Below are 23029 nucleotides of genomic sequence, written 5' to 3' on the forward strand. Positions count from 1 at the left end.
CACACACACACACCCTTCCCCCTTCCACTGAAGAGCGCCAAACATGGAGCTCTAATGGCAACACTGGGCGGGGTGGCAAGTAGAGACTATTGGAACAGGAGTTCAAGGCTATCCTCAACTACATAGTGAGTTTGAGGCCCACTTTGGTCGTATGAGAGCCTGTCTTAGAGTTAATTAATTAACTAGTTTACAAATAAGAGGGTGGAAAGATGGCTCAGCGATTCAAAGCACTTGCTAACCTTTTGAGTTTGGTTTGGCCTGGATTTGATTCTCCGCACCACGTGGCAGCTCAGAACTGCCAGAACTCCAGTTCTAGGGAACCCAATTCCGGGTTTCCCTGAGTGCCAAACATGCCTGCAGTGCCTGTACATTCATGCAGACAAGGATTTATACACAGAGAAATAAATAGATAAGCAAATACATTAGAAAATCTTTTTTAAGAAAAAAAATTTTTAAAGCACATTTAGTGCACACTGAATGTCAGGCAATGGGAACACAACTTAAGGAAGAGCATCAAGGTCGCTGTGGACCAGTAACAATTACCATAGCTTTTGTTCTGCACTAACCATCGTCTGAGGCGAGCACACACATTTACAGCTGAACTTCGTGTCTCTATCATGTGTTTCTATCTCTTCCCCTAAAGCGAGTGGTTCCCTCTTGTGCTCCGCTAATAAGAACATTTAAACATGATAACCTTTCAAGGAAAGCGCCCCGTTTCTTTTCTTAAAACCCTGGGGCCTTAAACAAAGTTCTCAGAGCTTCTCCCGGGACCAGTGGAGTCCAGACTCCTCCACAGTTTTCAGCGTCTGACTCACATAACATAAAATGCCAGTGAGCTCTGGGCCTCCCAGTGGCTGAGGAGAAGAAGCCATGACTTAAGATGCACCTGCTGCAAGACCGGCCCTATTTGTGTTTCTGGCTTAACCAGATCATATAATCCGGGACCTCTCCCTGAGAAAAACACTTGGGTTTTGTATATTTATTCCTGCCCTTCAGCCGGCTGTCATTTTCTTGGGTGTGTTCCTGGTTCTCAGGCTCCTAGGGCTACTTTAAGTGCCCTTAGAGGAGAGGTGGCCAACGGCACCGTGGTATTCACACCTTGCCAGCTTCCTCCACTGGCTGAACTTTTAGAGGCTGAGTCAGTTATTCCTATATTCTCACATGACGAGCCCGGACAGACAGAATGTCATCTTGTGAGGGAAACCTGGCTCACTGTGTGCATTCCTTGCTTCACGCAGGAGACAAAGCACAAGGCAGAAGTGGCCCTCCTTAAACTCATGGCCACCATGTGTCAGTAGACAGCCTCCCTGGTCAGTGACTACAGTGGACGTCTGTCCACCCCGTAGTTCCGAAAGCATGACCACAGTCATTGAATTGTTGAGGGATTTTTTTTTCTTCCTTTTCTTTTTCTTTTTCTGTTTTTTTTTTTTTTTTTTAAGACAGGTTTTTGCTCTGTGTCCCAGCTGTGTGTCACCATGCCAAGTCAGGCACTTTGTGTATTGTTGTCTATTGGTTTGCTTGTTTTGTTTGTTTGGAAACAGAATCCTACAGTGTAGTCAGGGTTAACCATGGAACTCACTATGTAACCTAGCCGAACCTGAAACTCAAAACCATCTTCCTGCTTCAGCCTCCCAGGTACTAAGATTACAGTCATGTGCCACCATGTCTAGCGAGAGAACTCCTATATGTTGCAGGCTCACAGGCAGCCTAGGGAATATGACTCTCTGGGGCTTAGGTACAGTATTCCAGAGATCCTATTCAAGAAAGAGACCCAGGACACTGCAGGATGCCTGGCTTCCAGGACACTGAAGCACCCAGCCTTCAAACCATTTTCCCCTAACTCTGCTGCACATTTTAGTCACTGAAGAACTACTGAGTTCTGAGGTCAGAGAGATGGCGCAGCAGGTAAAGATGCTTGCTGCCCAAGGTGCTGGCCCAGATTTGATCCCTTGGACTCACATAGTCAGAAGAAATAGTTCTCACAAGTCTCCTCTGACCCTCACAAATATGCTGTGGCCTGTGCAAGCTTGCATACATGTATACATACATACAATAAATAACATTTTAAAAATTAAAAACATGACTGGGACCCAGCTTCTACTCTCAGACATGATTCGGTGCTAGTTTAACATGCAGCGAACCTTAGGAAATGCTGCACATTAATTCTTCCTGTCGCAAACTGCCTCAGATCTGTTCAGTGAAGGCAAATGAAATTCAGGGGCATCCACTTAGACAAGGAGCTGGAAGCACTAGGTGTGTTATGTCATCTCTTACGTGTGTGTGTGTGTGTCATTGCATAGAGTGCAGTGACCTGCCAAATGGAGTACCTGCTTCGGGATGGAGAGAAGGATGGCTACAGATACTTTTGGTTATGTAAGGATATAAAGGGATAACTCTCTTCAGCCAGCATTATCCCTTCCGGGTCAGGAAGCAGGAGCTGATGCAGAGGCCATGGAGGGATGTTCCTTACTGGCTTGCTCCCCCTGCCTTGCTTAGCCTGCTTTCTTATAGAACCCAGGACTACCAGCCCAGGAATGGCACCACCCACAATGGGCCCTCCCACCCTTGATCACTAATTGAGAAAATGCCTTACAGTTGGATCCCAAGGTGCCATTTCCTCAAGGGAGGACCAGCTTGTGTCAAGTTGACACACAAAACCGGCCAGTACAGTACTATAACTCGTTGTTGGGTTCTTAAATCATTTTAAAAGGGACATTTTAAAATCATTTTTAGTGGGATTAAATGGAAACACAGGATATAAACTAGAAACAATGTTATCCTGCATGGCAGTCAGGGAACACTTAATGTAGGAGAAATGGCATCTACTTTTTGAAGCAAGCAAGTCTCCCTGTGGCTTCTGACTTGCTGCACTGCCCTGTGACATTGTCAGGATATTCCTCTGTCCTCTCTCAGTCTCGCTTAGGGTTTCTGAGTGCCCTCTGTTGACAGAGGTCCTAAGCCTCTCCTATTATAGTTAAAAGCACCCCCGGTTAAAGTGGTGGTTCTGTTGTTTGTACGCATTTGGAAATGAGCCAGGGACATCGAGCTCTTCTTGAAAACGCTGTCCCTGAGACGGCTCAGGCACTGACTGCACAGCTTTCCCTTAGAGGAAGAATTGGCGTCACACCCACGCTGCCTTTGAGCTTGGAGCTGAGGAGCAGTGGTGGTTCTGCTAACAGTCTCTCCGGAAGGCTAAAGACACCTGCCTCTGCTTCAGACCGAGGGAATCCAGGCCAACTCTACAGCGGGCAGATCTGTGATGGCAGATATTGTGCCTGGCAATCGATTTCATTAGTCTTTTGGCTGAGGGGCATGACAAACTTGCCTTCTGATAGCAAATCCCAATCCATAGAACTACAACTCAAGTTGTAATCAGTATAAGCAACCATCTCCGAGGACAGGTATGTGGATATCTTACCCTGATCAGACATTCCAAAGAAAGCTGTTTTCCTAACAACTGACATAAAAGAAATCACTGGGCAGAGCTGAGCCCGCCAGAAGGAAAAGAGACATTGAGAGACCTTCTAGGGGTGTGCCAAAGCCCAGGTAGGGCCTGACAGAGAGAGGCGTGCAGCCGCAGGGTGGTGGCAGACCAGACCAGCTGCAGATCATCAATAACTGGAATTCATTTGCCTTAGAGGTGAGGATAAGGAAATATTTTTCAATTTCAAAGCATTGGTGTCTGGGTATCGTGACGTGAGAGGCTGGTGAAGATAATTTCTCTCCATAACCAATGCCCTCTCATTGGGTTTGACCCCCACTCTAGAGATTTTCTTTCAGTTGACCATCGACTTGACTTCCAAAGTAGGGTTGCTTTAGATGTTGAAGCCAGCAGGAATGCTGGCATCCTTCTTCCGACTGTACACTCCTGGACGATGCATTCGGTTCTGCTGCTTCTCCTCTCTCAGCACCTAGTAAATTATCAATAACTGAAAACTTGAAAATCACCAGCTTTCTTCCCTCCGTGTGACCCGTCTAATCAATAACTATACTTCCAGGAGTGTAGGACCCAGCTCCAGCTTCAGCATCGGCACTAAACGAACCCTTGCACTGTGTACCTGCTCTGTCCTTAGACACCAAGAAAGGACTTGCTAACACAACTTGATCTACATTCAGAAATAAAATAATAATAATAATAGCAATAACAACAACAATAATAACCAGACACAAGGTTGTTCTTTGGCCAAATTACAGAAATTGCAGTCTGTATATAAGTGGGGTCTTTTTTTTTTCACATATCAGTGTATACGTGTGCACCTTGTATGTGCACGTGCACACACATACACTTGGGTGCATAACACCCGGAGGCAAGAATCTTTACTTCTTTAGCACCCTCCCCTACCCGAGTATGCTTACACAGACTATGTGAAAATATGGCAATGCACCAGTGCTTAATATTGTGTGTATAATATCCTTATTGTTATTTTGTATGAAGGTTTTATGACGGCAGATGAGAGGAAATTATTCGACCACCTCAAATCGCCTCATCTGAAGTACTGGGTTCCCTTCATTTGGTTTGGAAATCTTGCAACCAAAGCCCGGAATGAAGGCAGAATCAGAGACAGCGTTGATCTACAATCACTGATGACTGTAAGTGTCCATGGACACGAGAAAAGGGTGCTAGCCAGGGCTCAAGAGGGTGCCGGCTGTAACAGGACAGACCAAAAAGTCTTCTCTGTTCTCCAAGGAGCCAGGAAGCCATCATGAAACCCCAGAGTGTGCAGGGCATGAAGGCGCAGGACTCCCTCAGGCTCCTTGGAAGTATTTGCTGTCTGCACAGCACGCTCTTCCAGAGGCTGATGGGAAAAGTGTTAAGTCAGCATTGCCAAAGACTCCGAAGAGACACGTTGCCCACGGGCATTTGCTAGCCCTTGCTTATGAATTCTAGAATAAAATCCTCTTTTTCTTTCTTTCTTTTTTTTTTTTTTTCTTTTCAATGATGGGATAAAACCCGAAGGGCCTTTTGCATACTAGGCAAGCAGCCTTTTTCTGAGCTGACCTTCCCCCCCCCCCCAGAGTAAAATCCCAAGGTTGACCCCTGCCCAAATCTGAAGAGTCTGAACTGAAGTCAGCCTTTTAGTTGCTCCAGGGAACAGAGTTTGCTAAATAAGGGAGCTCAGGATTCATCAGAGACGCCTACGCAGGGGCTGGGTCATCTACCGTGACAGCTCCGATGGCCCCGGGTGTGGATGAGGCTAAAGTGACTGTATGGTTTTCATGCTGAGGTAATATTAGATTTCAGTCTCATATGAATAAAGAAAGGAATCAACGACCCTCCAGCCTTCCTGTTACCGATAGATTTCCTATCAATATGGGCATTTCCATGTCTTTTCCAATAGCTATAGCAAGAATGTGTTTAAGGAGAGAAAAAAAAGTTTGCCAATCGTTTTTTACCAAAAATAACTGGTAATCACTTATTTAAAATATTAAGGTTCTTAGCTTCCCATAAGTACCCAGGGCCAGTTGAAGATTCCAGGTTAGGAAGATGAACTTACTTTACAACATTCTGCCATATACATATATATATATGTACATATGTATATATATACACACACACATATATGTACATATATATACATACATATATGTACATATGTATATATATATATATGGGGGCTGGCTTACCAGCCTCACAAAGCTAGCCTCAGAATTTACCAACACACTCATTCATCAATGGTGGTTGGGGGGGGGGCGGTTTGTTCTGAATCCCAGCTAATGTTTATTACCATGGTTGTCATTTTAGTAAAGTGTGGTTTTGTTTTGTTTTGTTTTGTTTTGTTTTAATCTGTTTTGGGCTTAGGAAATGAATCGGTACCGCTCTTGGTGCAGCCTCTTATTTGGTTACGACTGGGTTGGCATTCCGCTGGTTTACACACAGGTATCGAACACTGTGCATGCGACTGCAGTGGGGGCGGGGCAGGAAAATAGGAACCCAAGGTCAATCTTGGGTGTCACTCCTCGGGAGCCATCCATGCCACGTTTTGAGATAAGATCTCTGAGACCTAGAACTTACCAGCTTTCATTTAAACTCGCTGGCCAGTGAGGACCAGGATCTCCCTATGTCCACCCCTTGCCCAGCATTGGAGCTGCCGTTCCTGACATTTTACAAGGGTGCATGGACTCGAACTCGGGTCCTCATGCTTGTGCTGCAAGCACTTCATTGGCTGAGCCGTAGCCCCAGCCCCACGCATGCGCTTTTTGTTTTTTGTGTTTTGTTTTTTGTTTTCCTTCTCCCGCCTGCACACTTTGCATGGACGCCAGCACTGTGCTCTCACGCCGCCTTCTCTCTGTCCCAGGTCGTCACCCTCGCCGTCTACACGTTCTTCTTTGCGTGCCTGATCGGAAGGCAGTTCCTGGATCCCACCAAAGGCTACGTAGGACATGACTTGGATCTGTACGTTCCCATCTTCACTCTCCTCCAGTTCTTCTTCTACGCAGGATGGCTCAAGGTAGGCGACAATCTCTGTGTCCCAGACCCCATGCAAACCCACCCCCACCCACTCCAAATCCACCCCCGGTTCCAGGCTCTCCACACGGATCCTCTACCGAGTCGTTGGCAAATAGTGAATAACTCAAGGGTAGACTTAATGCATACTAGCTCACAGACGTGAGTGCTTTTCCATCAAGATTAAAATGGCAAGCACAGAGGCTGACCGGCAGCGGTCTGAGGCGGTTCATTATGCAGAGAGGAGAACCTCTTACACTATGTCTTTTTCTCCAAGTCTCTGTGTGCTCCCAGTAGGGTTGCGGTAATGTAATTAAAGCCATAGCTGCACCTGTGTTAGTCTCTAGGCGCAACTGGGCAGAGGAAATGAGAACACCATGCCTTTGAGAGCAGACCTGAGCTTTAAGGCTGTGACAGATGCCAGGGTTCTGCTCCACTTTGTAAATCATCATTTGCAGCCCCCTGAGTTCCACTAGCTGTCACACCCATGAAATGCATTCCATTTTCAAAAAGCTCATCTGGATTAAGAGCAGAAACCTCAGGATTAATGGTGACATTTCCTTTTGCCTGAAATCTAAAAGAGTGTCAGAGCAGCAAGAGAAGCTTGTTCGGTTATGGGTGTGGAACTGTGTCTGTCACCACCACCACCCACCACCACCACCACCTCCGCCCCTCCCCAGATGTAAGTCTGTAAATATCAGAAGCCCGATGTTTCATTACTGTTAGTATGTGACAGAAAAGAAGCCAAAAGGCAACAGTTTCCTTAAATACAATGCCATCCAGTAATACTTTCAGGGAGACTATAGAAACAAAATTTCCAAATACTTGCAAACGGATACCTGTGGTCAGGTCTTTGGGTTGGGACCAACTCCTCTGTAAATAGTACTTCTTTCATTGGCTTCGATCTTCATAAATATGTTGGCATTTCAAATCATACTCCAAAGACAAGCAGCATGTCCTTCCAGTGGTAATAATGTTTTTAACCAGATGGCAGTGATTCATAAGAACCTTTATTCACGGAGTGGTAAATAGTAAGAGAGCTGAACCCTCTGTTAGACGGGAGAGTGGGCTTTATCATTTTCAACCTAGTCACCATGGCTCAACCACACTATCACCCTGTTCCATTGTTTGGTTTTGTCCTTCATCATTGTGCCGAGCTCCTTAATTGTCTGTCTGCTTGTGTCCTTGCTAAGTGTTCAGCCTGAACCACAAAGAGGTTAGTGGCTCCTTTTCCTGGTAAGATGTCTAAATCTCTTTCCTCTAAAACCATTTTTTGAAGACCAAATACAAAAACACACAAGCCTGGCTCTGTTCGAGATAAGCCAGGGTAATAAAAGTGCAGTGCCCACACCAGCAGACCGTGTCCCCGTTTCCAGAGAACTGCTCTATCCAAAGTGTAGGAAACACGCCTTGATCTTTCTTACTGCAAATGGGGCCTCCTGGGAAGCTAATCTCCGTGACATACTCAGTGCACATTGATGTCATTTCGACTATGAAATATAATCTGCAAGAACATATATAAGACTGATGCCATAAAAGTGAAAATAAGAATATAACAGAAATACTTTTAGGGCTGAGATAATGGCCCATTTCGTTTAAGCAAAACCTTGAGCAAGAAGAGGAAGACAGCCCTCAACACAGTGAAGGACCAGCAGAGCTGCTACGAAGAGGCTTCCTCTGGCCAAGCGGTCTCTGCTGTAGCTCTCTGCTTCTCCACCCTTGCCACGCTCTGACAGCCTCTGGGTGCTTTATTCAGTGTTGTTGCCTAGGTCTGCCCTCGCTCTGAGTAAATCAGAGGGCCTGGGGGAGGAAGGGAGCCAGGCATCTGGTTTGCTGGGAGTAGGTTTTGCTTTGCTTGCTTATTTTTGTCCCATTGAACTTGAGGGACAGTGATTCCCACGCACAGTGGAGACTAGGGGTGGGGGGGGGGATAGCAGTTAGGTGTTTTAGCTTAAATCCTAAAAAGCCACGAGGATAGTTTATTTTTTTTTAACTCTGTGTGACTGTGTGTGTGCAATGTGGTACATGCATGTGAGTGGGCAAGGGTGTGTACCCTTCTTAACATATGTGGAGGCCAGAGTACAAGGTTGAATGTCTGCCTCTTCCTCAGTCTGTCTCTGCTCCATTGCCTTGAAGCAAGGTTTTTCTCTCCTCGTCCGCCTTACCATTTCACTAGGCTGACTGGCCAGAGGACTCCCAGAATATACCCACCCGTCTTCATCCCTACATTGCTGGTGCTATAAATAGGCCCAGCCAAGCCTGGCTTTTTATATGGGTGCTGGGGATTTGAACTCAAGTTCCTGGGTTTGTAGCCTAAGCACTCTTACCTACTGAGTCACCTCCCTAACCCCAAGTGGGTAGAGTTTCTACCGCATGGTCTCAGAATCTAGGAATTAATCACACACACACACACACACACACACACGTGCATACACATGTTAAAAAAATGAAATAAAATTGTTCAAAAATGTTAAATTTGACGTCTAAAGCTTGTGTTTAAAAGGCCATTCCATTCAGGAACATGGTAAGAATATTTAGTAATAGCCAAATATTAGACGATGTATCTAATGAGAAACCAGCTAGGTGTCTCCCAGAAGGAGAACTAACTTCTTAGATAAGGTTCAATCTTTCGTGTAAAACTAGAGAAGCCTGCAGGTCCGGCTGTCTCCAGCTGTCAGGTGCAGCTTTGTCTTATAACAGATATTGTGTTTTTATTGCTTTTAATTTTGTTATCCACTGGGCCTTTACAGACGCTTGGAAGCTTAGACAACATAAGTGCCTCACATGTCGCTAATGGCCCTGAGGTAGTCACTGGTTTGCTCCTGGCTTTCCCTGGGGTACGAGCAGCCCCATCTAGATGACCAGATGGGTCCTTTTGCAGAGCAGGGTCCATGAAGGGGCTTACTTGCTGATAAACATCTGTAGAATAGCCTACTACCCGTAGACTGCATATATTAAAAGTGACTGTGAACGATCGACTACGGCAGGGGGTGAACCTCCAGCTCCTTCTCCGTCTTCACGAGCAATGCTTCCCTTCCCCCTGTGTTCTCACCTGCAGGTTGCAGAGCAGCTGATCAACCCTTTCGGGGAAGATGACGATGACTTTGAAACAAACTGGTGCATTGACAGAAACCTGCAGGTGAGAGGAACTCCCCTGTCCTTTGTGAACCATAAATCCCGTGTAACCCCAAATGTAAGTCCCCAGGCTTGAGAGCCCTAGCCAAACACTATGTGCACTTTGCTGTTCCTTTGGGAACCTGGAATGTCCCAGATCTCATCTCCATTGCAGTTAAGTCAAGTCGCCTTTCCCTGTGAGCAGTGGTCTTTATAATCTGCCCTCTTCCATCCAGGACAGAGCGCTGTCTCAATTCATTCTCTTGCTTCCTTTGATTTGTCAACCCGAGAGATTAGCAGTGGTACAGACTGGCATCCAGACATAATCTGTGTGAATTCCTGACCACCACCCACCAGCCCCCAGTGATCAGCCGTGCAGGGAAGGAGCCTAAGCAGTACTGGCTTCTTTCTCACATCTGCAGTCAGGAGTGAGTTCCTTACCCCACCCAAGCCGCCCAAGAAGGTACGAGGATTCTCTTTCTAGGGAGGGATCCCTTCAGAATCTGGGTCTGAAGCCTTCACCCATCCGTCTGTTTGAAGCCCTGCCAGTCCGTCAGGGAGGAAGCATAAAGTTTCCCTCTCCATCAAAACTGGATTCCCAGAGGCTTAATAGTTTATCTGTCACTTTGTCTAAGCCAAGACAGAGAGGCCGTTACCGCCACGCAGGTCTGATGATACACTGCTTTCCTAAAGACACAAGTGTAGCCCAGCCTGGCGGCGTGTGCCTGCAACCTCAGGACTGGGTAGGCTGAGAAAGGAGGACTGCAAGTTCAAAAGTGGACAGAGATACAGGCTGAGACCCTATTTCAAAGAAAGAGAGGACGGGGTGGGGGCTGAAGTTAAGGCATCCAGGAAGTGGAAGAAGAGAGAGGTGCGTTTGTGGGATGGCAAGAGGAAGGACTGAGAATGCTCATCTCTGCACTGCCTGGCGTTGAATGGTAGCTATCAGGGAGCCACCAAGATGGTGCTATATCTGAAAACAAAACAACAAACAAACATGAGAAAGGAATCTTGCCAATGACATGAAACACCACACCGGAGCATGTGGACAGAGGGCGAACCGGGACGCACAGCTCCACTTAAATAGGAAAGAACACTTGCACCTTCCCACAGAGGCCCGGATGCAGCTAGTCTGTCTGTCTGGGCTTTCCTGTTTTCCCTCGGCCCCTGCCCTGTTGTCCAGCCCCGATCCAGCTCGGAACTCCTCCCACCTGAGCTGCTCTAACAATGCGACCAACGATTCCAGGTCTCTCTCTTGGCTGTGGATGAAATGCATATGAGTTTGCCCAAGATGAAGAAGGACATTTACTGGGACGATTCTGCTGCCCGGCCACCGTACACACTGGCGGCTGCCGACTACTGCATACCGTCCTTTCTGGGCTCAACGATCCAAATGGGGTAAGCATGTTTTTAAAAACCATGGATATTTCAGAGAACTTAAAAAAAATGTACTGTGTGTTTGTATGTATGTATGTATGTATGTATGTATGTATGTGATAGGCATGTGACACGTTGTGCATGTGGAGATCAGAGGGCAACTTTGTAGGGTCAGCTCTCTCTGTCCATGTCTATATGGATTCCTGGGATCACTCGGATTCTCAGGCTTGCGTAGCCACATGATACAGACATGATTGTTGCAGAGGCCGCCTCTAACTGAGTACCACACAATGAAGTATGATCATATCCACCCCCAGCTATCCCCCCCCAACTTCCCCAAAATATCCGCCTTCCAACCCCAGTATTTTTTTTCTTTATTTCTTCTCCTCCTCCTTCTTCCTCCCTTCAAAGTCTAATTAATGCTGCCAAAATGTGTACTAGAATATGGGAAACATATCAGGGGCTACATCATCAAGGATGATTCTCCCTCCCACAGCTCAACAGGAAGGGGTGGGGCCTTAGAAGCACAGTAGTAGTAACCCCACCCCTACCCGGCATCAGTGGTACAGCTCAGCCTAGCTTTATCTTATATAGGTCTCGTGATTTTTTTTTCCCTTTGGTTTTCTTTGAGATAGGTTGTCTCTGTGTAGCCCTGGCTGTTCTGGAACTCACTCTGTAGATCAGGCTGGCCTCAAACTCAGAAATCTGCCTGCCTCTGCCTCCCAAGTGCTGGGGTTAAAGGTGTGTGTTGCTAGTGTGCCCTCTCCTGTCCAGCAGTGTCCTGGCCCTGACTCTCCCCACGCTCAGATACCTAGCCTCTAGCCTCTACCTGCAAAGCTCTGCTTCTACTCAGACGTCTCCTAGTCCTCATTCGTTTGTGTGCACTCTTGTTCCAAAAGGGCCTCTGAAGCCAAACGCCCTTTGAAACCCAAAGCAAAGTACCAGAAGCAGCATTTCAGGGCTGGGGAGTAGGGGTTGTGGCAAACGATGAGAGAGACTCAGGCACCAGGAAAGTAACATAGGTGCCCTCCCCACAGAAGGTTGCCCGCAATAACACAGACTTGTTTCCAAGGCTGGACAATTCCATCCTTCCAGGCCAGCGCTCCTCCTTCCAGCCCACTCTTGAGGAAGGGCGGTTGCCCATTGCTGACCCTCCTCAGCAAATCCAGTTCCTTCTCGGTCACAGAGCAACACAGCCACCTAACATGTTTCTCTGTGAGCTTGCTTTTAGGTAATTAGTCACAGAGCCACACAGCCACCTAACATGTTTCTCTGTGAGCTTGCTTTTAGGTAATTAGTCACAGAGCAACACAGCCACCTAACATTTTTCTCTGTGAGCTTGCTTTTAGGGAATTAGTCACAGAGCAACACAGCCACCTAACATGTTTCTCTGTGAGCTTGCTTTTAGGTAATTAAATACACTTTGTCCTTTCCCCAACCCCTTCCACGGAAGAACACAATGTATCTGAAGCTCTACCACGTGGAGTAAAGGAAGCAGACTTCACAGCCAGAGTCTGGGAATCTGCCTGACACTCTGTGCCCGGTTCTGATGCCCACTTAGCTGTTTCTGCACCGTGGCTAAGACTATTGAAGGAGATGCAAGACTTTTGTTTGATCCCCATATTTGCCCTGGTCATAATTTCGCCAACTTCTGTGCTTCTCAAAAAGATTTAAATTGTTCTTCCTGTTCCTAACTTTGAAAACATAGACAGCTGACAAGTTCTCTGAGATGATGTGTGTTCCCACAGGTGATGGGGAATAGTCAATGAGATTGTAACCATAAGATACTGGAGACGTGGTTACAGAATACTGTTATCGTTATCAGTTAGTCGGGCCTTTGATTTGTGGGTTCCAGACTGAGGCACAGAAAGACTAAATAAATCTAAGTTCTTTTCCATATTCAGTCAACTGTAGGGACAGAAAGTAAGACAAACGAGAGAAAAGCGGAAGATATATTATTTAAAACTGCAGAAAAAATTATCATTTGTCAAAGAGAAGGCCTCTCATCAAAATGACTGACTTAGCTGCCCGGTATGGAGGGGCCACAAGGGAAAGCCAGCGGAAGGGAGAGTGGTAGGGTGGGAGAGGGGACAACAGACGAGAGACTCTGAGAGGTCCCCCTGAACTCCGCTAGAACTGACTAATCAAAGCAACCGTTAGGCAACAGCTCACTTGCTCTGGCTTTTCTGCAAGAGCGAGGACCATCAAAGGGACACTTCACACTCCAGAGACTTTCCCTGTGGGAACACAGGCCATGGGAGGTCAGGCCTTCACAGTGCCACCTTTGTGCGCCATGACTGCCAATGCTTCCTGTGGTTGTGGTACTTAAGGTTTCTAGTCGCCTGAGACAGAAAAACAAACTCAAACCAATGGACCTAAAAATCAGCCTGACTCTGGGAAGGGCTCACTCCAGAGGTTGGGGGAATGCGAGGGGTTCGCGGTTGTCTAATCTTTCTCACCCCATTCTGGGCCTCTGTCCCAAGGCTTAGCTTTCAGGCAGCCTCTCCTCAAGAAGGCATTGGGCCACTCCAAGCTTATAACCTCCCTAATCACATGGATAGAGCACACGATTCCCCACCTTTCCAAACTCAAGTGCTGGCTTCGCCACGGTTGGCTAGTACATCCATTCTCAAACTAACTACAGTAGACAGTGGGGAGGCACAGGATTGAGGTAGCCAAGGCTGGCTCATGTGTCCCTGCAGATGAGAATATGAAAGCCATGCTTCAATGAGGAAACATTTAATCATATTCTGTTAAAGGCAAGCGGCTCTTGACCTTCCTAACGATGCGACCCTTTAATACAGTTTCTCGTGCTGTGCTGACCCCCAACCAAAAGATTATTCTGTTGCTACTTCATAACTGTAATTTTGCTACTGTGAGTCGTAATATAAATATCTGATATGCAGGATGTCTTTCGTTGTTATGCACTGACCCAAAGGGACCGAGGTGTACGATCCAGGTGGCATCTCTTTTTATATCACCTTTTCAGACCTGTAGTCAGAAATTCTAAGATCAAGAAAATGTCCTTGAACACCGAACCAAAGTCCCCAGCAAGGGCAGGCTGGGGAGCTGCGCTGCTCGCATTCATCAGAGTTAGAAAGGACTTTCACATTCACACAATATGCACCTCCACATGAAAGAGAGTCTCCTTTGTTGTCAGTATTAAGGAACACGTTCAAACCATAGGTTCTCTTCCCCCCACGCTAGCTATGCATCAAGAAATACCACCCCCTCAAATCTGAAGTACAAATTTAAACTATGTGTGTACTTGTACTGTCACATATAGAAGGCGTCCATTTACGCGGGTAATTCTTTTCCCAGATTCCTACGGTGGAGTAAGTTGTGTGCCAGACACTAGTCACAGCCGTAAGAAAGAGAAAGGATGACATGGGGAGGGAGCAGGTAAATGTCATCCGAAGGCGTGAACTCCTGGGAGAATGCAAAGGGGCTTGGGCTGGCCTAGGAGGGGGGTGAGGTCTGGTGCCATAAAGGGGTGACGCCTGAGGCGTTCACAGCATCTGGTATCATAGTGTGTTAATCCAGGGGCGGCTTCAGTGAAGCCATCTGCCTCTGTTCAATCAGATCTAAAAAGTGCTATTTAAAAAATCCGGCTTCATAAATTCTTTAAAAAAAAAAAAAAAAAAAAAAAAAAAAAGGTACACTGTAGCTTCAGACACTCCAGAAGAGGGCATCAGATTTCGTTACGGATGGTTGTGAGCCACCATGTGGTTGCTGGGATTTGAACTCAGGACCTTTGGAAGAGCAGTCGGTGCTCTTAACCGCTGAGCCATTTCTCCAGCCCCTCATAAATTCCAATATCAAATCAGTACTGATGTTCCATCTTCTGATTTTGTATAGAATATGCTAAAAAAAAAAAAAAAAAAAGCAAAGCTTCAGAGTCAAAACTTGGAAGGAAAATTCCCTGCTTAAAACTCAGAAAGGAGGACTGGGGAGACGGATCTGAAGTAGCTGAAGCATTTGTCACAGGCATGCCGTGACATACGCTCACGAGCACTTATACACACGAGCACACCCGCACACACACAGAATCTGAATGAAGTACCCAAATTAGAAAGATTTAATAATCAGTGATAATTGCCGTATAACCTGCAACCTGCGTTTGGCAAGCCAGCTCATGGACTGATCGAGCAATGAAAAAGTCCTCTTCCATGTTTGAAATCTTCCCTCCATCTCACCGGAGGTCACTTCAGCCTAGTGCTTAGTTTGCCCTTTTGTCCTGGCGCGAGACACTACTGTTTTAATGAAGGCATCTCTCTGTTAGTTTAGCCACGAAGACATTATCAACCAAGATGAAGAAAATTCTGAAGACAGCCAAAAGAACTGTTCACACACACCCAAACCCTAAGTGAACATGGGTCTTGGCAGGACAGTAATAAAGACTTACAAGCCAGCTCTGTAATCCCAGCACTTGAGGAGTTAAGGTCAGCCTGGGACTATAGAGAGAGAAGGCTCAGTCTCAAAACAGTGATCAATTAACTAACCAATTAATTAATGAGAAAATAACACTTATAAAACAAGGTTTGTCCCTAGAATAAATGCTTAAAAGCAGCACTGTTGGTAGATAGATAGATAGATAGATAGAGCACATTTGTGTAATTAGAGGATCAGGATTGTGGCATGATAAACATATTTAGAAGTTCTGCCAGAAAGACAGATAAATGTGACTCATCATTTTCAACACAAATGACATTTTCCAAAACAAGTCTTAAATTTTACCATTTCTAACTAGAAGGAACTCTTAGCTGATTGGTCTATTTCTCATTTCTCCTCTTCTCTCTACTAAGTGGATCCTTTTGCCACATGGATGTGTGTGTGTGTTTAAAAATAGAAGGAAAATGCTTTTATCTTCATGTGATAACATTATGGGTCACTCTAGAATTCCATTTTTATTACTTGAGTTACCCGTGACAGCAGTGTTGGAGATGATGAGGGACACAGTGTATGGAACTCAAAGACCTGAAGTCTCATAGCTCCCTTCCATCCTGCCATGAAAATCAAAACACCCAACAGAAGAAAGAAACAGTAATCCCTCGGGAGCTTTAGAACACCGACAGCTGTGACAGATGACTGCAACCCTGCGAAACGGAGCTCCGAGCATAGCAGCAGTGCTTGCTCTCCGTGCAGCTGACCGCCCACAGGCTCAGATGTGTACGTGCAGTCTGCTCACAGCTCCTGTTTAAATAACATGCCACTCCTCCGAACATTTGCAGTAATCTTCTAGAAGGATCCACGTGGCAAAAGGAACCACTCAGTGGAGAGGAGAAATAGCCCAGTCTGCTAAGAATTCCTTCTAGCTAGAAATGGAAAAGTCTAAGACTTAATTTGGAAAACGTCATCATTTGTGTTCAAAATGATGACTCTCACTTGTCTTTCTGACAGAACTTCTAAGCATGTTTACCTTGCCACAATCCCCATCTTCTAATTATACAAATTTGCACTCAATGTATACAAAGTATCCAAGCTGGCACAGTAGATAATAGTAATTATCAAATACAGGAAAGTGCATATCATAGCAAGCAAAGATATTGCTAAAGTTCATTACTTATATTTTTTTCCATTCAATGTATTTCTAGCCTGGTATTTTCAGTAATCATTTCTTAGCCAGTATGTTCAAGTAATTTATTTTAGCTTTATAAGAAAACACATAGTCTGCTAGATATGATTGCATGCTTATGTTATAAACCACTAAAAATAGCTCAAGTCCTGAATCACTCACTTCCTCAAAAATGTACTCTTGGCACATTGATCTCCTTTCCCCTAATGTGCCAGAAAGGAAGGAGCAGCAAGCCTCCCATAGAAATGAATGTACGCTAGGTTCATCACCACCACGGGGACTCTTCCGCCTGCCCAGACGGGGTCACCTTGGGTGCTCAGTCCTCATCTTTAAATAGTATCAGGTGTGCACGGTGTAATTATCTTTGCCAAGAACATCTGCCGAATACAATTGTATTGGGGTGGGGGGGCAGAGGGCTGGGCTGTAGTGCCTCCGTCAAGCCGTGGGGACTGTGACATCATAGCCGAGGTGGTATCGTGTAGTTAGATACGCCTCAGGAACGGTGCGGGAGACCAAGTTTGTCATAACTCTTAGTCCGAACACTCAAATAGGCCACAAAGAGGTGGTGGGAAGGTGGAGGATCTAGGGCAGTTTCCAGCCTGAGTGACAGTCGCGGATCTAAAGGTCCCTGGTTCGATCCCGGGTTTCAGCACCACTTATCCCAAGCTTTTGTCCCCTCCGGCAAGAACACACTCAGGATAACCGGAATCTTCTGTGGCCAAGCTTTATTGCTTACTTCTCAGGAGGACCCCGAACCGGGAAAATGGCGCTGCTTATATAGCCCGCAGCGTGACGTTTCAGCACCTGATGTGGCATGACAGCTCCTGATTCGTTGCTCGCCCATCACCCCACTATTACGCCCCAAGAATGGGCAGTGACTAGGAGTGAGTTCACTCTCACACCTGCGTACAAGGCTTGTTTACTAGTTAGGCACAGCGGAGGCCAGTGCCATCTTATAATGGCGATTGCTTGCGGCACGCACGGCTCTCCACAAGTGACTACCGAGATGACTGTCCTCCAGGAGGCTGGGTAAACCCAACATTCTGGCCATTCACTTTTTCTCCTAACCCTAAGCCCCTTGCCTCCCAGTTCATCCCCAGGGTTACTTGTCCGTTTGTAAAGCCGTAGTCACAGCTTTGACCCTCATTCCACCATGCATGAGGTTAAAAGTAAGTGTTCCACCTATAGGGTTGCAGATCCCTTTAGCTCCTTGGGTACTTTCTCTAGCTCCTCCATTGGGGGCCCTGTGATCCATCCAATAGCTGATGTGTTTGCCAGGCACCAACATAGCCTCACAAGAGACAGCTATATCAGGGTCCTTTTAGCAAAATCTTGCTGGCATATGCAATAGTGTCTGGGTTTGGTGGCTGATTATGGGATGGATCCCCGGGTGTGGCAGTCTCTAGATGGTCCATCCTTTCGTCTCAGCTCCAAACTTTGTAACTCCTTCCATGGGTGTTTTGTTCCCAATTCTAAGAAGAAGCAAAGTGACCACACTTTGGTCTTCGTTCTTCTTGAGTTTCATGTGTTTTGCAACTTGTATCTTGGGTATTCTAAGTTTCTGGGCTAATATCCACTTATCAGTGAGTACATATCATGTGAGTTCTTTTGTGATTGGGTTACCTCACTCAGGATGATGCCCTCCAGGTCCATCCATTTGGCTAGGAATTTCATAAAATCATTATTTTTAATAGCTGAGTAGTACTCCATTGTGTAAATGTACCACATTTTCTGTATCCATTCCTCTGTTGAGGGGCATCAGGGTTCTTTCCAGCTTCTGGCTATTATAAATAAGGCTGCTATGAACATAGTGGCGCATGTGTCTTATTACCAGTTGGAACATCTTCTGGATATATACCCAAGAGAGGTATTGCGAGATCCTCCAGTAGTACTATGTCCAATTTTCTGAGGAACCGCCAGACTGATTTCCAGAGTGGTTGTACAAGCTTGCAATCCCACCAACAATGGAGGAGTGTTCCTCTTTCTCCACATCCTCGTTACCTATCCTAAATCAGATAGGGGACTAATATCCAATATATATAAAGAACTCAAGAAGGTGGACTCCAGAAAAATCAAATAACCCCATTAAAAAATGGGGCTCAGAGCTAAACAAAGAATTCTCACCTGAGGAATACCGAATGACTGAGAAGCACCTAAAAAAATGTTCAACCTCCTTAATCATCAGGGAAATGCAAATCAAAACAACCCTGAGATTCCATCTCACACCAGTCAGAATGGCTAAGATCAAAAACTCAGGTGACAGCAGATGCTGGTGAGGATAAATATCATTTCTGCTGTGACCCCTTCATTTTCTCTTTTTTCTCTTATCCATTTGCTCACTCATTTTTTAATTGTTTGATTCTGAATTTAATAAAAGAAGGATGAGGAAAAAAAAAAGTAAGTGTTCCCCTCTAATGGGCTTGGTAGCTCTGCCGCCTGTGGCCAACTGCCCTCTGCACGGGGCCTCTGCCCTGATAGGCTCTTAGGCTCCCCACCAGCTCTTGCTGGTGTAGCCTCCTGACTGAGAGCACCACAGTTTTAAAACAATCTAGCTGACATGGGAATTAGAACTCCCCAGATTAAGTCCCATTCTCCCAAGCTCCTCGTTTGAATTATGTTAAGACAACTTTTTTATTATTTAAATTGTCGAAACACTATTTCAAATGTGGATCAAAAAAAGGCCAGCGAGGTGGGATGCGCGCTCTCAACTTCCCAAAGCTCTGTAATCACACCCACTGTAATCACACCCACTGTAATCACACCCACTGTAATCACACCCACTGTAACCACGCCCACTGTAATCACACCCACTGTAATCACAACCACTGTAATCACTCCCACTGTAATGACGCCCACTGTAATCACACCCACTGTAATCACGCCCACTGTAATCACACCCACTGTAATCACACCCACTGTAATGACGCCCACTGTAATCACGCCCACTGTAACCACACCCACTGTAATCACACCCACTGTAATCACACCCAATGTAATCACACCCACTGTAATCACACCCACTGTAATGACGCCCACTGTAATCACACCCACTGTAATCACACCCACTGTAATCACACCCACTGTAATCACGCCCACTGTAACCACACCCACTGTAATCACACCCACTGTAATCACACCCACTGTAATCACACCCACTGTAATGACGCCCACTGTAATCACACCCACTGTAATGACGCCCACTGTAATCACGCCCACTGTAATCACGCCCACTGTAACCACACCCACTGTAACCACACCCACTGTAATCACGCCCACTGTAATCACGCCCACTGTAATCACGCCCACTAGACGCATGAGGTCAGAGCTGCTTTGAAAACAGAACAGAACACATTAGGTCTTCCAAGTCATTCGCAGGGGCCAGTTCTGGTCTTTATACATCAGACACACACTAAGAAAGCGGGCACTGTGCTGTGACCTTTGGAAGCCAGGCTCTTGCCTCTGCTTGTTACAATAACATGGGATGGAGATTGTTCTGCACCATGAAACAGGCTTCTCTGTAGCTGACACTGACGCCCTTAGCGCTTGTCTGACGGCTTTGCAGGTGTTCAATGGATGCTTTTGGATGCCAGGCCTTGTTCGCTTTCAACACTGGATGTGAAACTAGCTTCCACTGAGACATCTCTCTGCTGCACTGCATGTTTTCCTTCCTCCTATACGTCTTTCAAAAGCAGTCTGTGGGGGACAACCTTGCTCATTTCCACGGGTCCCGAATCTGTGTATGGGTGACTTACAGAGGCGGCAATGTCCAGCAAATGGTAATAATCCTGAAAGGCCAGGGCGGGGCAGAGCTGACTCCCAGCTCCCATCATGTAGTTAGCCCTGGCCTTCTGCCCTGGTCCCAGCTTCTGCCAGCCCTTGTACACCCTCTCCACACACAGCCAGTGCCCCAGTCTGTTAACTAGCTGCTAAGTCATCCTATCTAAGGATTTCAACTGTCTGGGGAAACTCCCAACTGCAGTGACCGATTTTTAAAGAACTCTTTCAAAGAAGAAAAAGGCCTTGACTGGCGAGCATTTTTACCACTCCCTCTGGCCCCCAGGGACTGCTTCTGAGAGCTGCCAGTGACTGACAGAATCCCTTTCACAGCATTTGTTCTCCAAAGTCCTCTGATGTGTGCCCCCCTTTCAGCTCCCGAGCAACATAAAAGGCAAGTAAAAATGTCATTGCCACCATTTTACCATGTGTGGTGTTAAGTCACAGAGAGTCACATGAGTCTCCCAACATGGCAGGGATAGTGTCTACCTGGGTGGCAGCATCCTGCCCCTCAAATCCCCAGAGTCATTTGTCCTACCTGAACAACTCTTTCTCTTCACCTCTCTAAACCGGTGGCCGCGTGGCACCTCCCGGGAATGTCGTCCTGTGTCCGATTGCCTGCCTGTCTCAATTCAAATGAGTTCTGAAATACAAACTGGCTGTTTCAGCTGACATCTCTGACACAAAGCAACAAAGTGGGAGTGTTCCTATCGTGTACTGCTTCCGCTGTAGTTGTTTAAGTGCCATTATATGGAGGCCTCTGGCGTGTACTAAAAATATACTTTAAAAGTCAAAGGAAGGTGCAGGTACGTTCCGTCCCCAGCACTTCACCAGCCAGGCGTGTATCAGGCCAGTACCTGGGAGGTGGAAACAAGAGGAAACATCTGAAGTCTCCACATAGTGAGATCAAGAGCAACTTAAGTACACTGCACTTTCTCTCTTTCTCTCTCTCTTTTTTAACATATCCTCTAATCTTCAGGCCATCTGTTTTGTTTTGGTTTTGGTTTTGGCTTTTGGTTTTTTTTGAGACAGGGTTTCTCTGTTTAGCTCTGGCTATCCTGGAACTCACTCTGTAGACCAGGCTGGCCTCGAACTCAGAAATCCATCTGCCTCTGCCTCCCAAGTGCTGGGATTAAAGGCGTGCATCATCACTGCCGGGCCCATTCTGTTCTTCAACTGAGTTTCTGCATATCAGAACATCAAAACACACTGTGCATAAACATACACACTACATACACACACACACACACACATACTACACGCACTAGATGTACAGACACACATACACATGTCATCACACAAGAACATCAAAACCCTGGCTTTTAGAGGAAGAGCACTGGCGTTGAGTGTCAGCAAAATCCTTTGATGGCCCCAGCACTCAGAGGAAATGTCACTCATTTTGTACTTACTACTGAGGAGCTGTGTGTATGCTCTGTCCTGGCACTGGGACCTTGAGGACACCCCTTATTGCCCCATTATGAGATCCATGAGACCCCAAGTGTCTTCCCCAAGGCCCAGTGTCAGGCTGGCAGGATCCGTGGGACCCCTCCAAGGTGTGTTTCCTACCCTACGAGCTCATCAACATTGCTGTTCACGTAGCCTCTCCAGTGCAGGCAATAGCAAAACCAGGCCGTTTCAGCCTGGAAGACAAAGCCCGAACCCTCACAACACACCCGAAGACTCTCATCCTGGCCAGGACCAACACCAACTCAAACCCACACTAATTCCCGCTCCTGTGTTCATCTAAGTCATCGCTTTCTTGGGAAATGTCCTGTCTGTTCTTCATCTATGCAGGTCTAATTTTTGAAAAAAAAAAATGCTGGCACAAAAACTTAATTTCAAACGTAAAAAGTAATAAGGTATATGGTGTAATAGATTGCACATGGTTGAGGCTGGACAAAGTTAGCCATAAAATTTAGCAGGTAAATCTCGTGTGTCCACACCACAATCTTATGAGGCAGGAAAGTATAATATGGTGGGTCTCCCCAGTGTGGATCAGTTAGGCGACCTTCCCCCAGTCAGCACGCTTGCTTGTTGGGTTTTCTGCAATCTGATTTGGGGGCTTACTGTGATTGCTATAGGTGAGTGTACCGCTCCTCTACACTCATGCACTTAGAGGGTTTTTTTTATATATACTTACTTGGTGAGTGTGTGTGTGTAAATGTTTATGTGTGTCTAGTGTATGTATGTGTATGAATGTATAGTATATATATATATATATATATATGTGTGTGTGTGTGTGTGTGTGTGTGTGTGTGTATAAAGTATATGTGTGTCTGTGTGTCTAGTATGTGTAAGTATATGTATATATGTGTGTGTGTATGTTTATAAATTTGTGTGTATATACATGTGTGTGTATGTATTGAACACACACAAGCCTTTGTGCATATGTGGAGTCAGAGGATAACTTACAAATACCTCTTCTCCGCTTCTACCATATGGGTTCCAGAGATCAAACTCCATTCATCAGGATAGGCCGCAAACGCCCTTATCCACTGAGCCATCTTGCCGGTCCATTTTGTTTTGTTTATTTGACTTTCCCTTTTGAGTCACAAAGTTCTGAAACAATATTAATACAGATTTTCGTTCTAGAAGACTATGACCCTCTCTCTGACAGAGTAGCTTGGATGTCCTCAAGGGGAAACAAACCAAATGAATTGTCAATGTCCCAAGAAGAAAGAATATGTCTGTCCCATAAAGCCTGTGCCAGCAAGACCTCACGTTCTCGGAGCACCTCCAGTTTG

At 46.1% G+C, this 23029-nt stretch overlaps 1 protein-coding gene across 6 annotated transcripts in view; it reads left to right on the forward strand.

The window, feature by feature from the left end:
* Best3 (bestrophin 3) overlaps window positions 1–23029 on the forward strand; it is a 39374-nt gene that overhangs the window by 11771 nt on the left and 4574 nt on the right. For 5 of the 6 annotated variants that reach the window (NM_001007583.1, XM_006513830.3, XM_006513827.3 and 2 more), the window contains 5 exons: window positions 4436–4590; window positions 5801–5878; window positions 6297–6449; window positions 9504–9584; window positions 10806–10957. In NM_001007583.1, the coding sequence (NP_001007584.1) occupies window positions 4436–4590; window positions 5801–5878; window positions 6297–6449; window positions 9504–9584; window positions 10806–10957 (619 nt within the window). The remainder of the gene's footprint in view (window positions 1–4435; window positions 4591–5800; window positions 5879–6296; window positions 6450–9503; window positions 9585–10805; window positions 10958–23029) is intronic. The other variant, XM_030245153.1, reaches the window with a different exon arrangement.

This window comes from Mus musculus, chromosome 10 (assembly GCF_000001635.26).
Source record: "Mus musculus strain C57BL/6J chromosome 10, GRCm38.p6 C57BL/6J".
Classification (NCBI taxonomy): domain Eukaryota; kingdom Metazoa; phylum Chordata; class Mammalia; order Rodentia; family Muridae; genus Mus; species Mus musculus.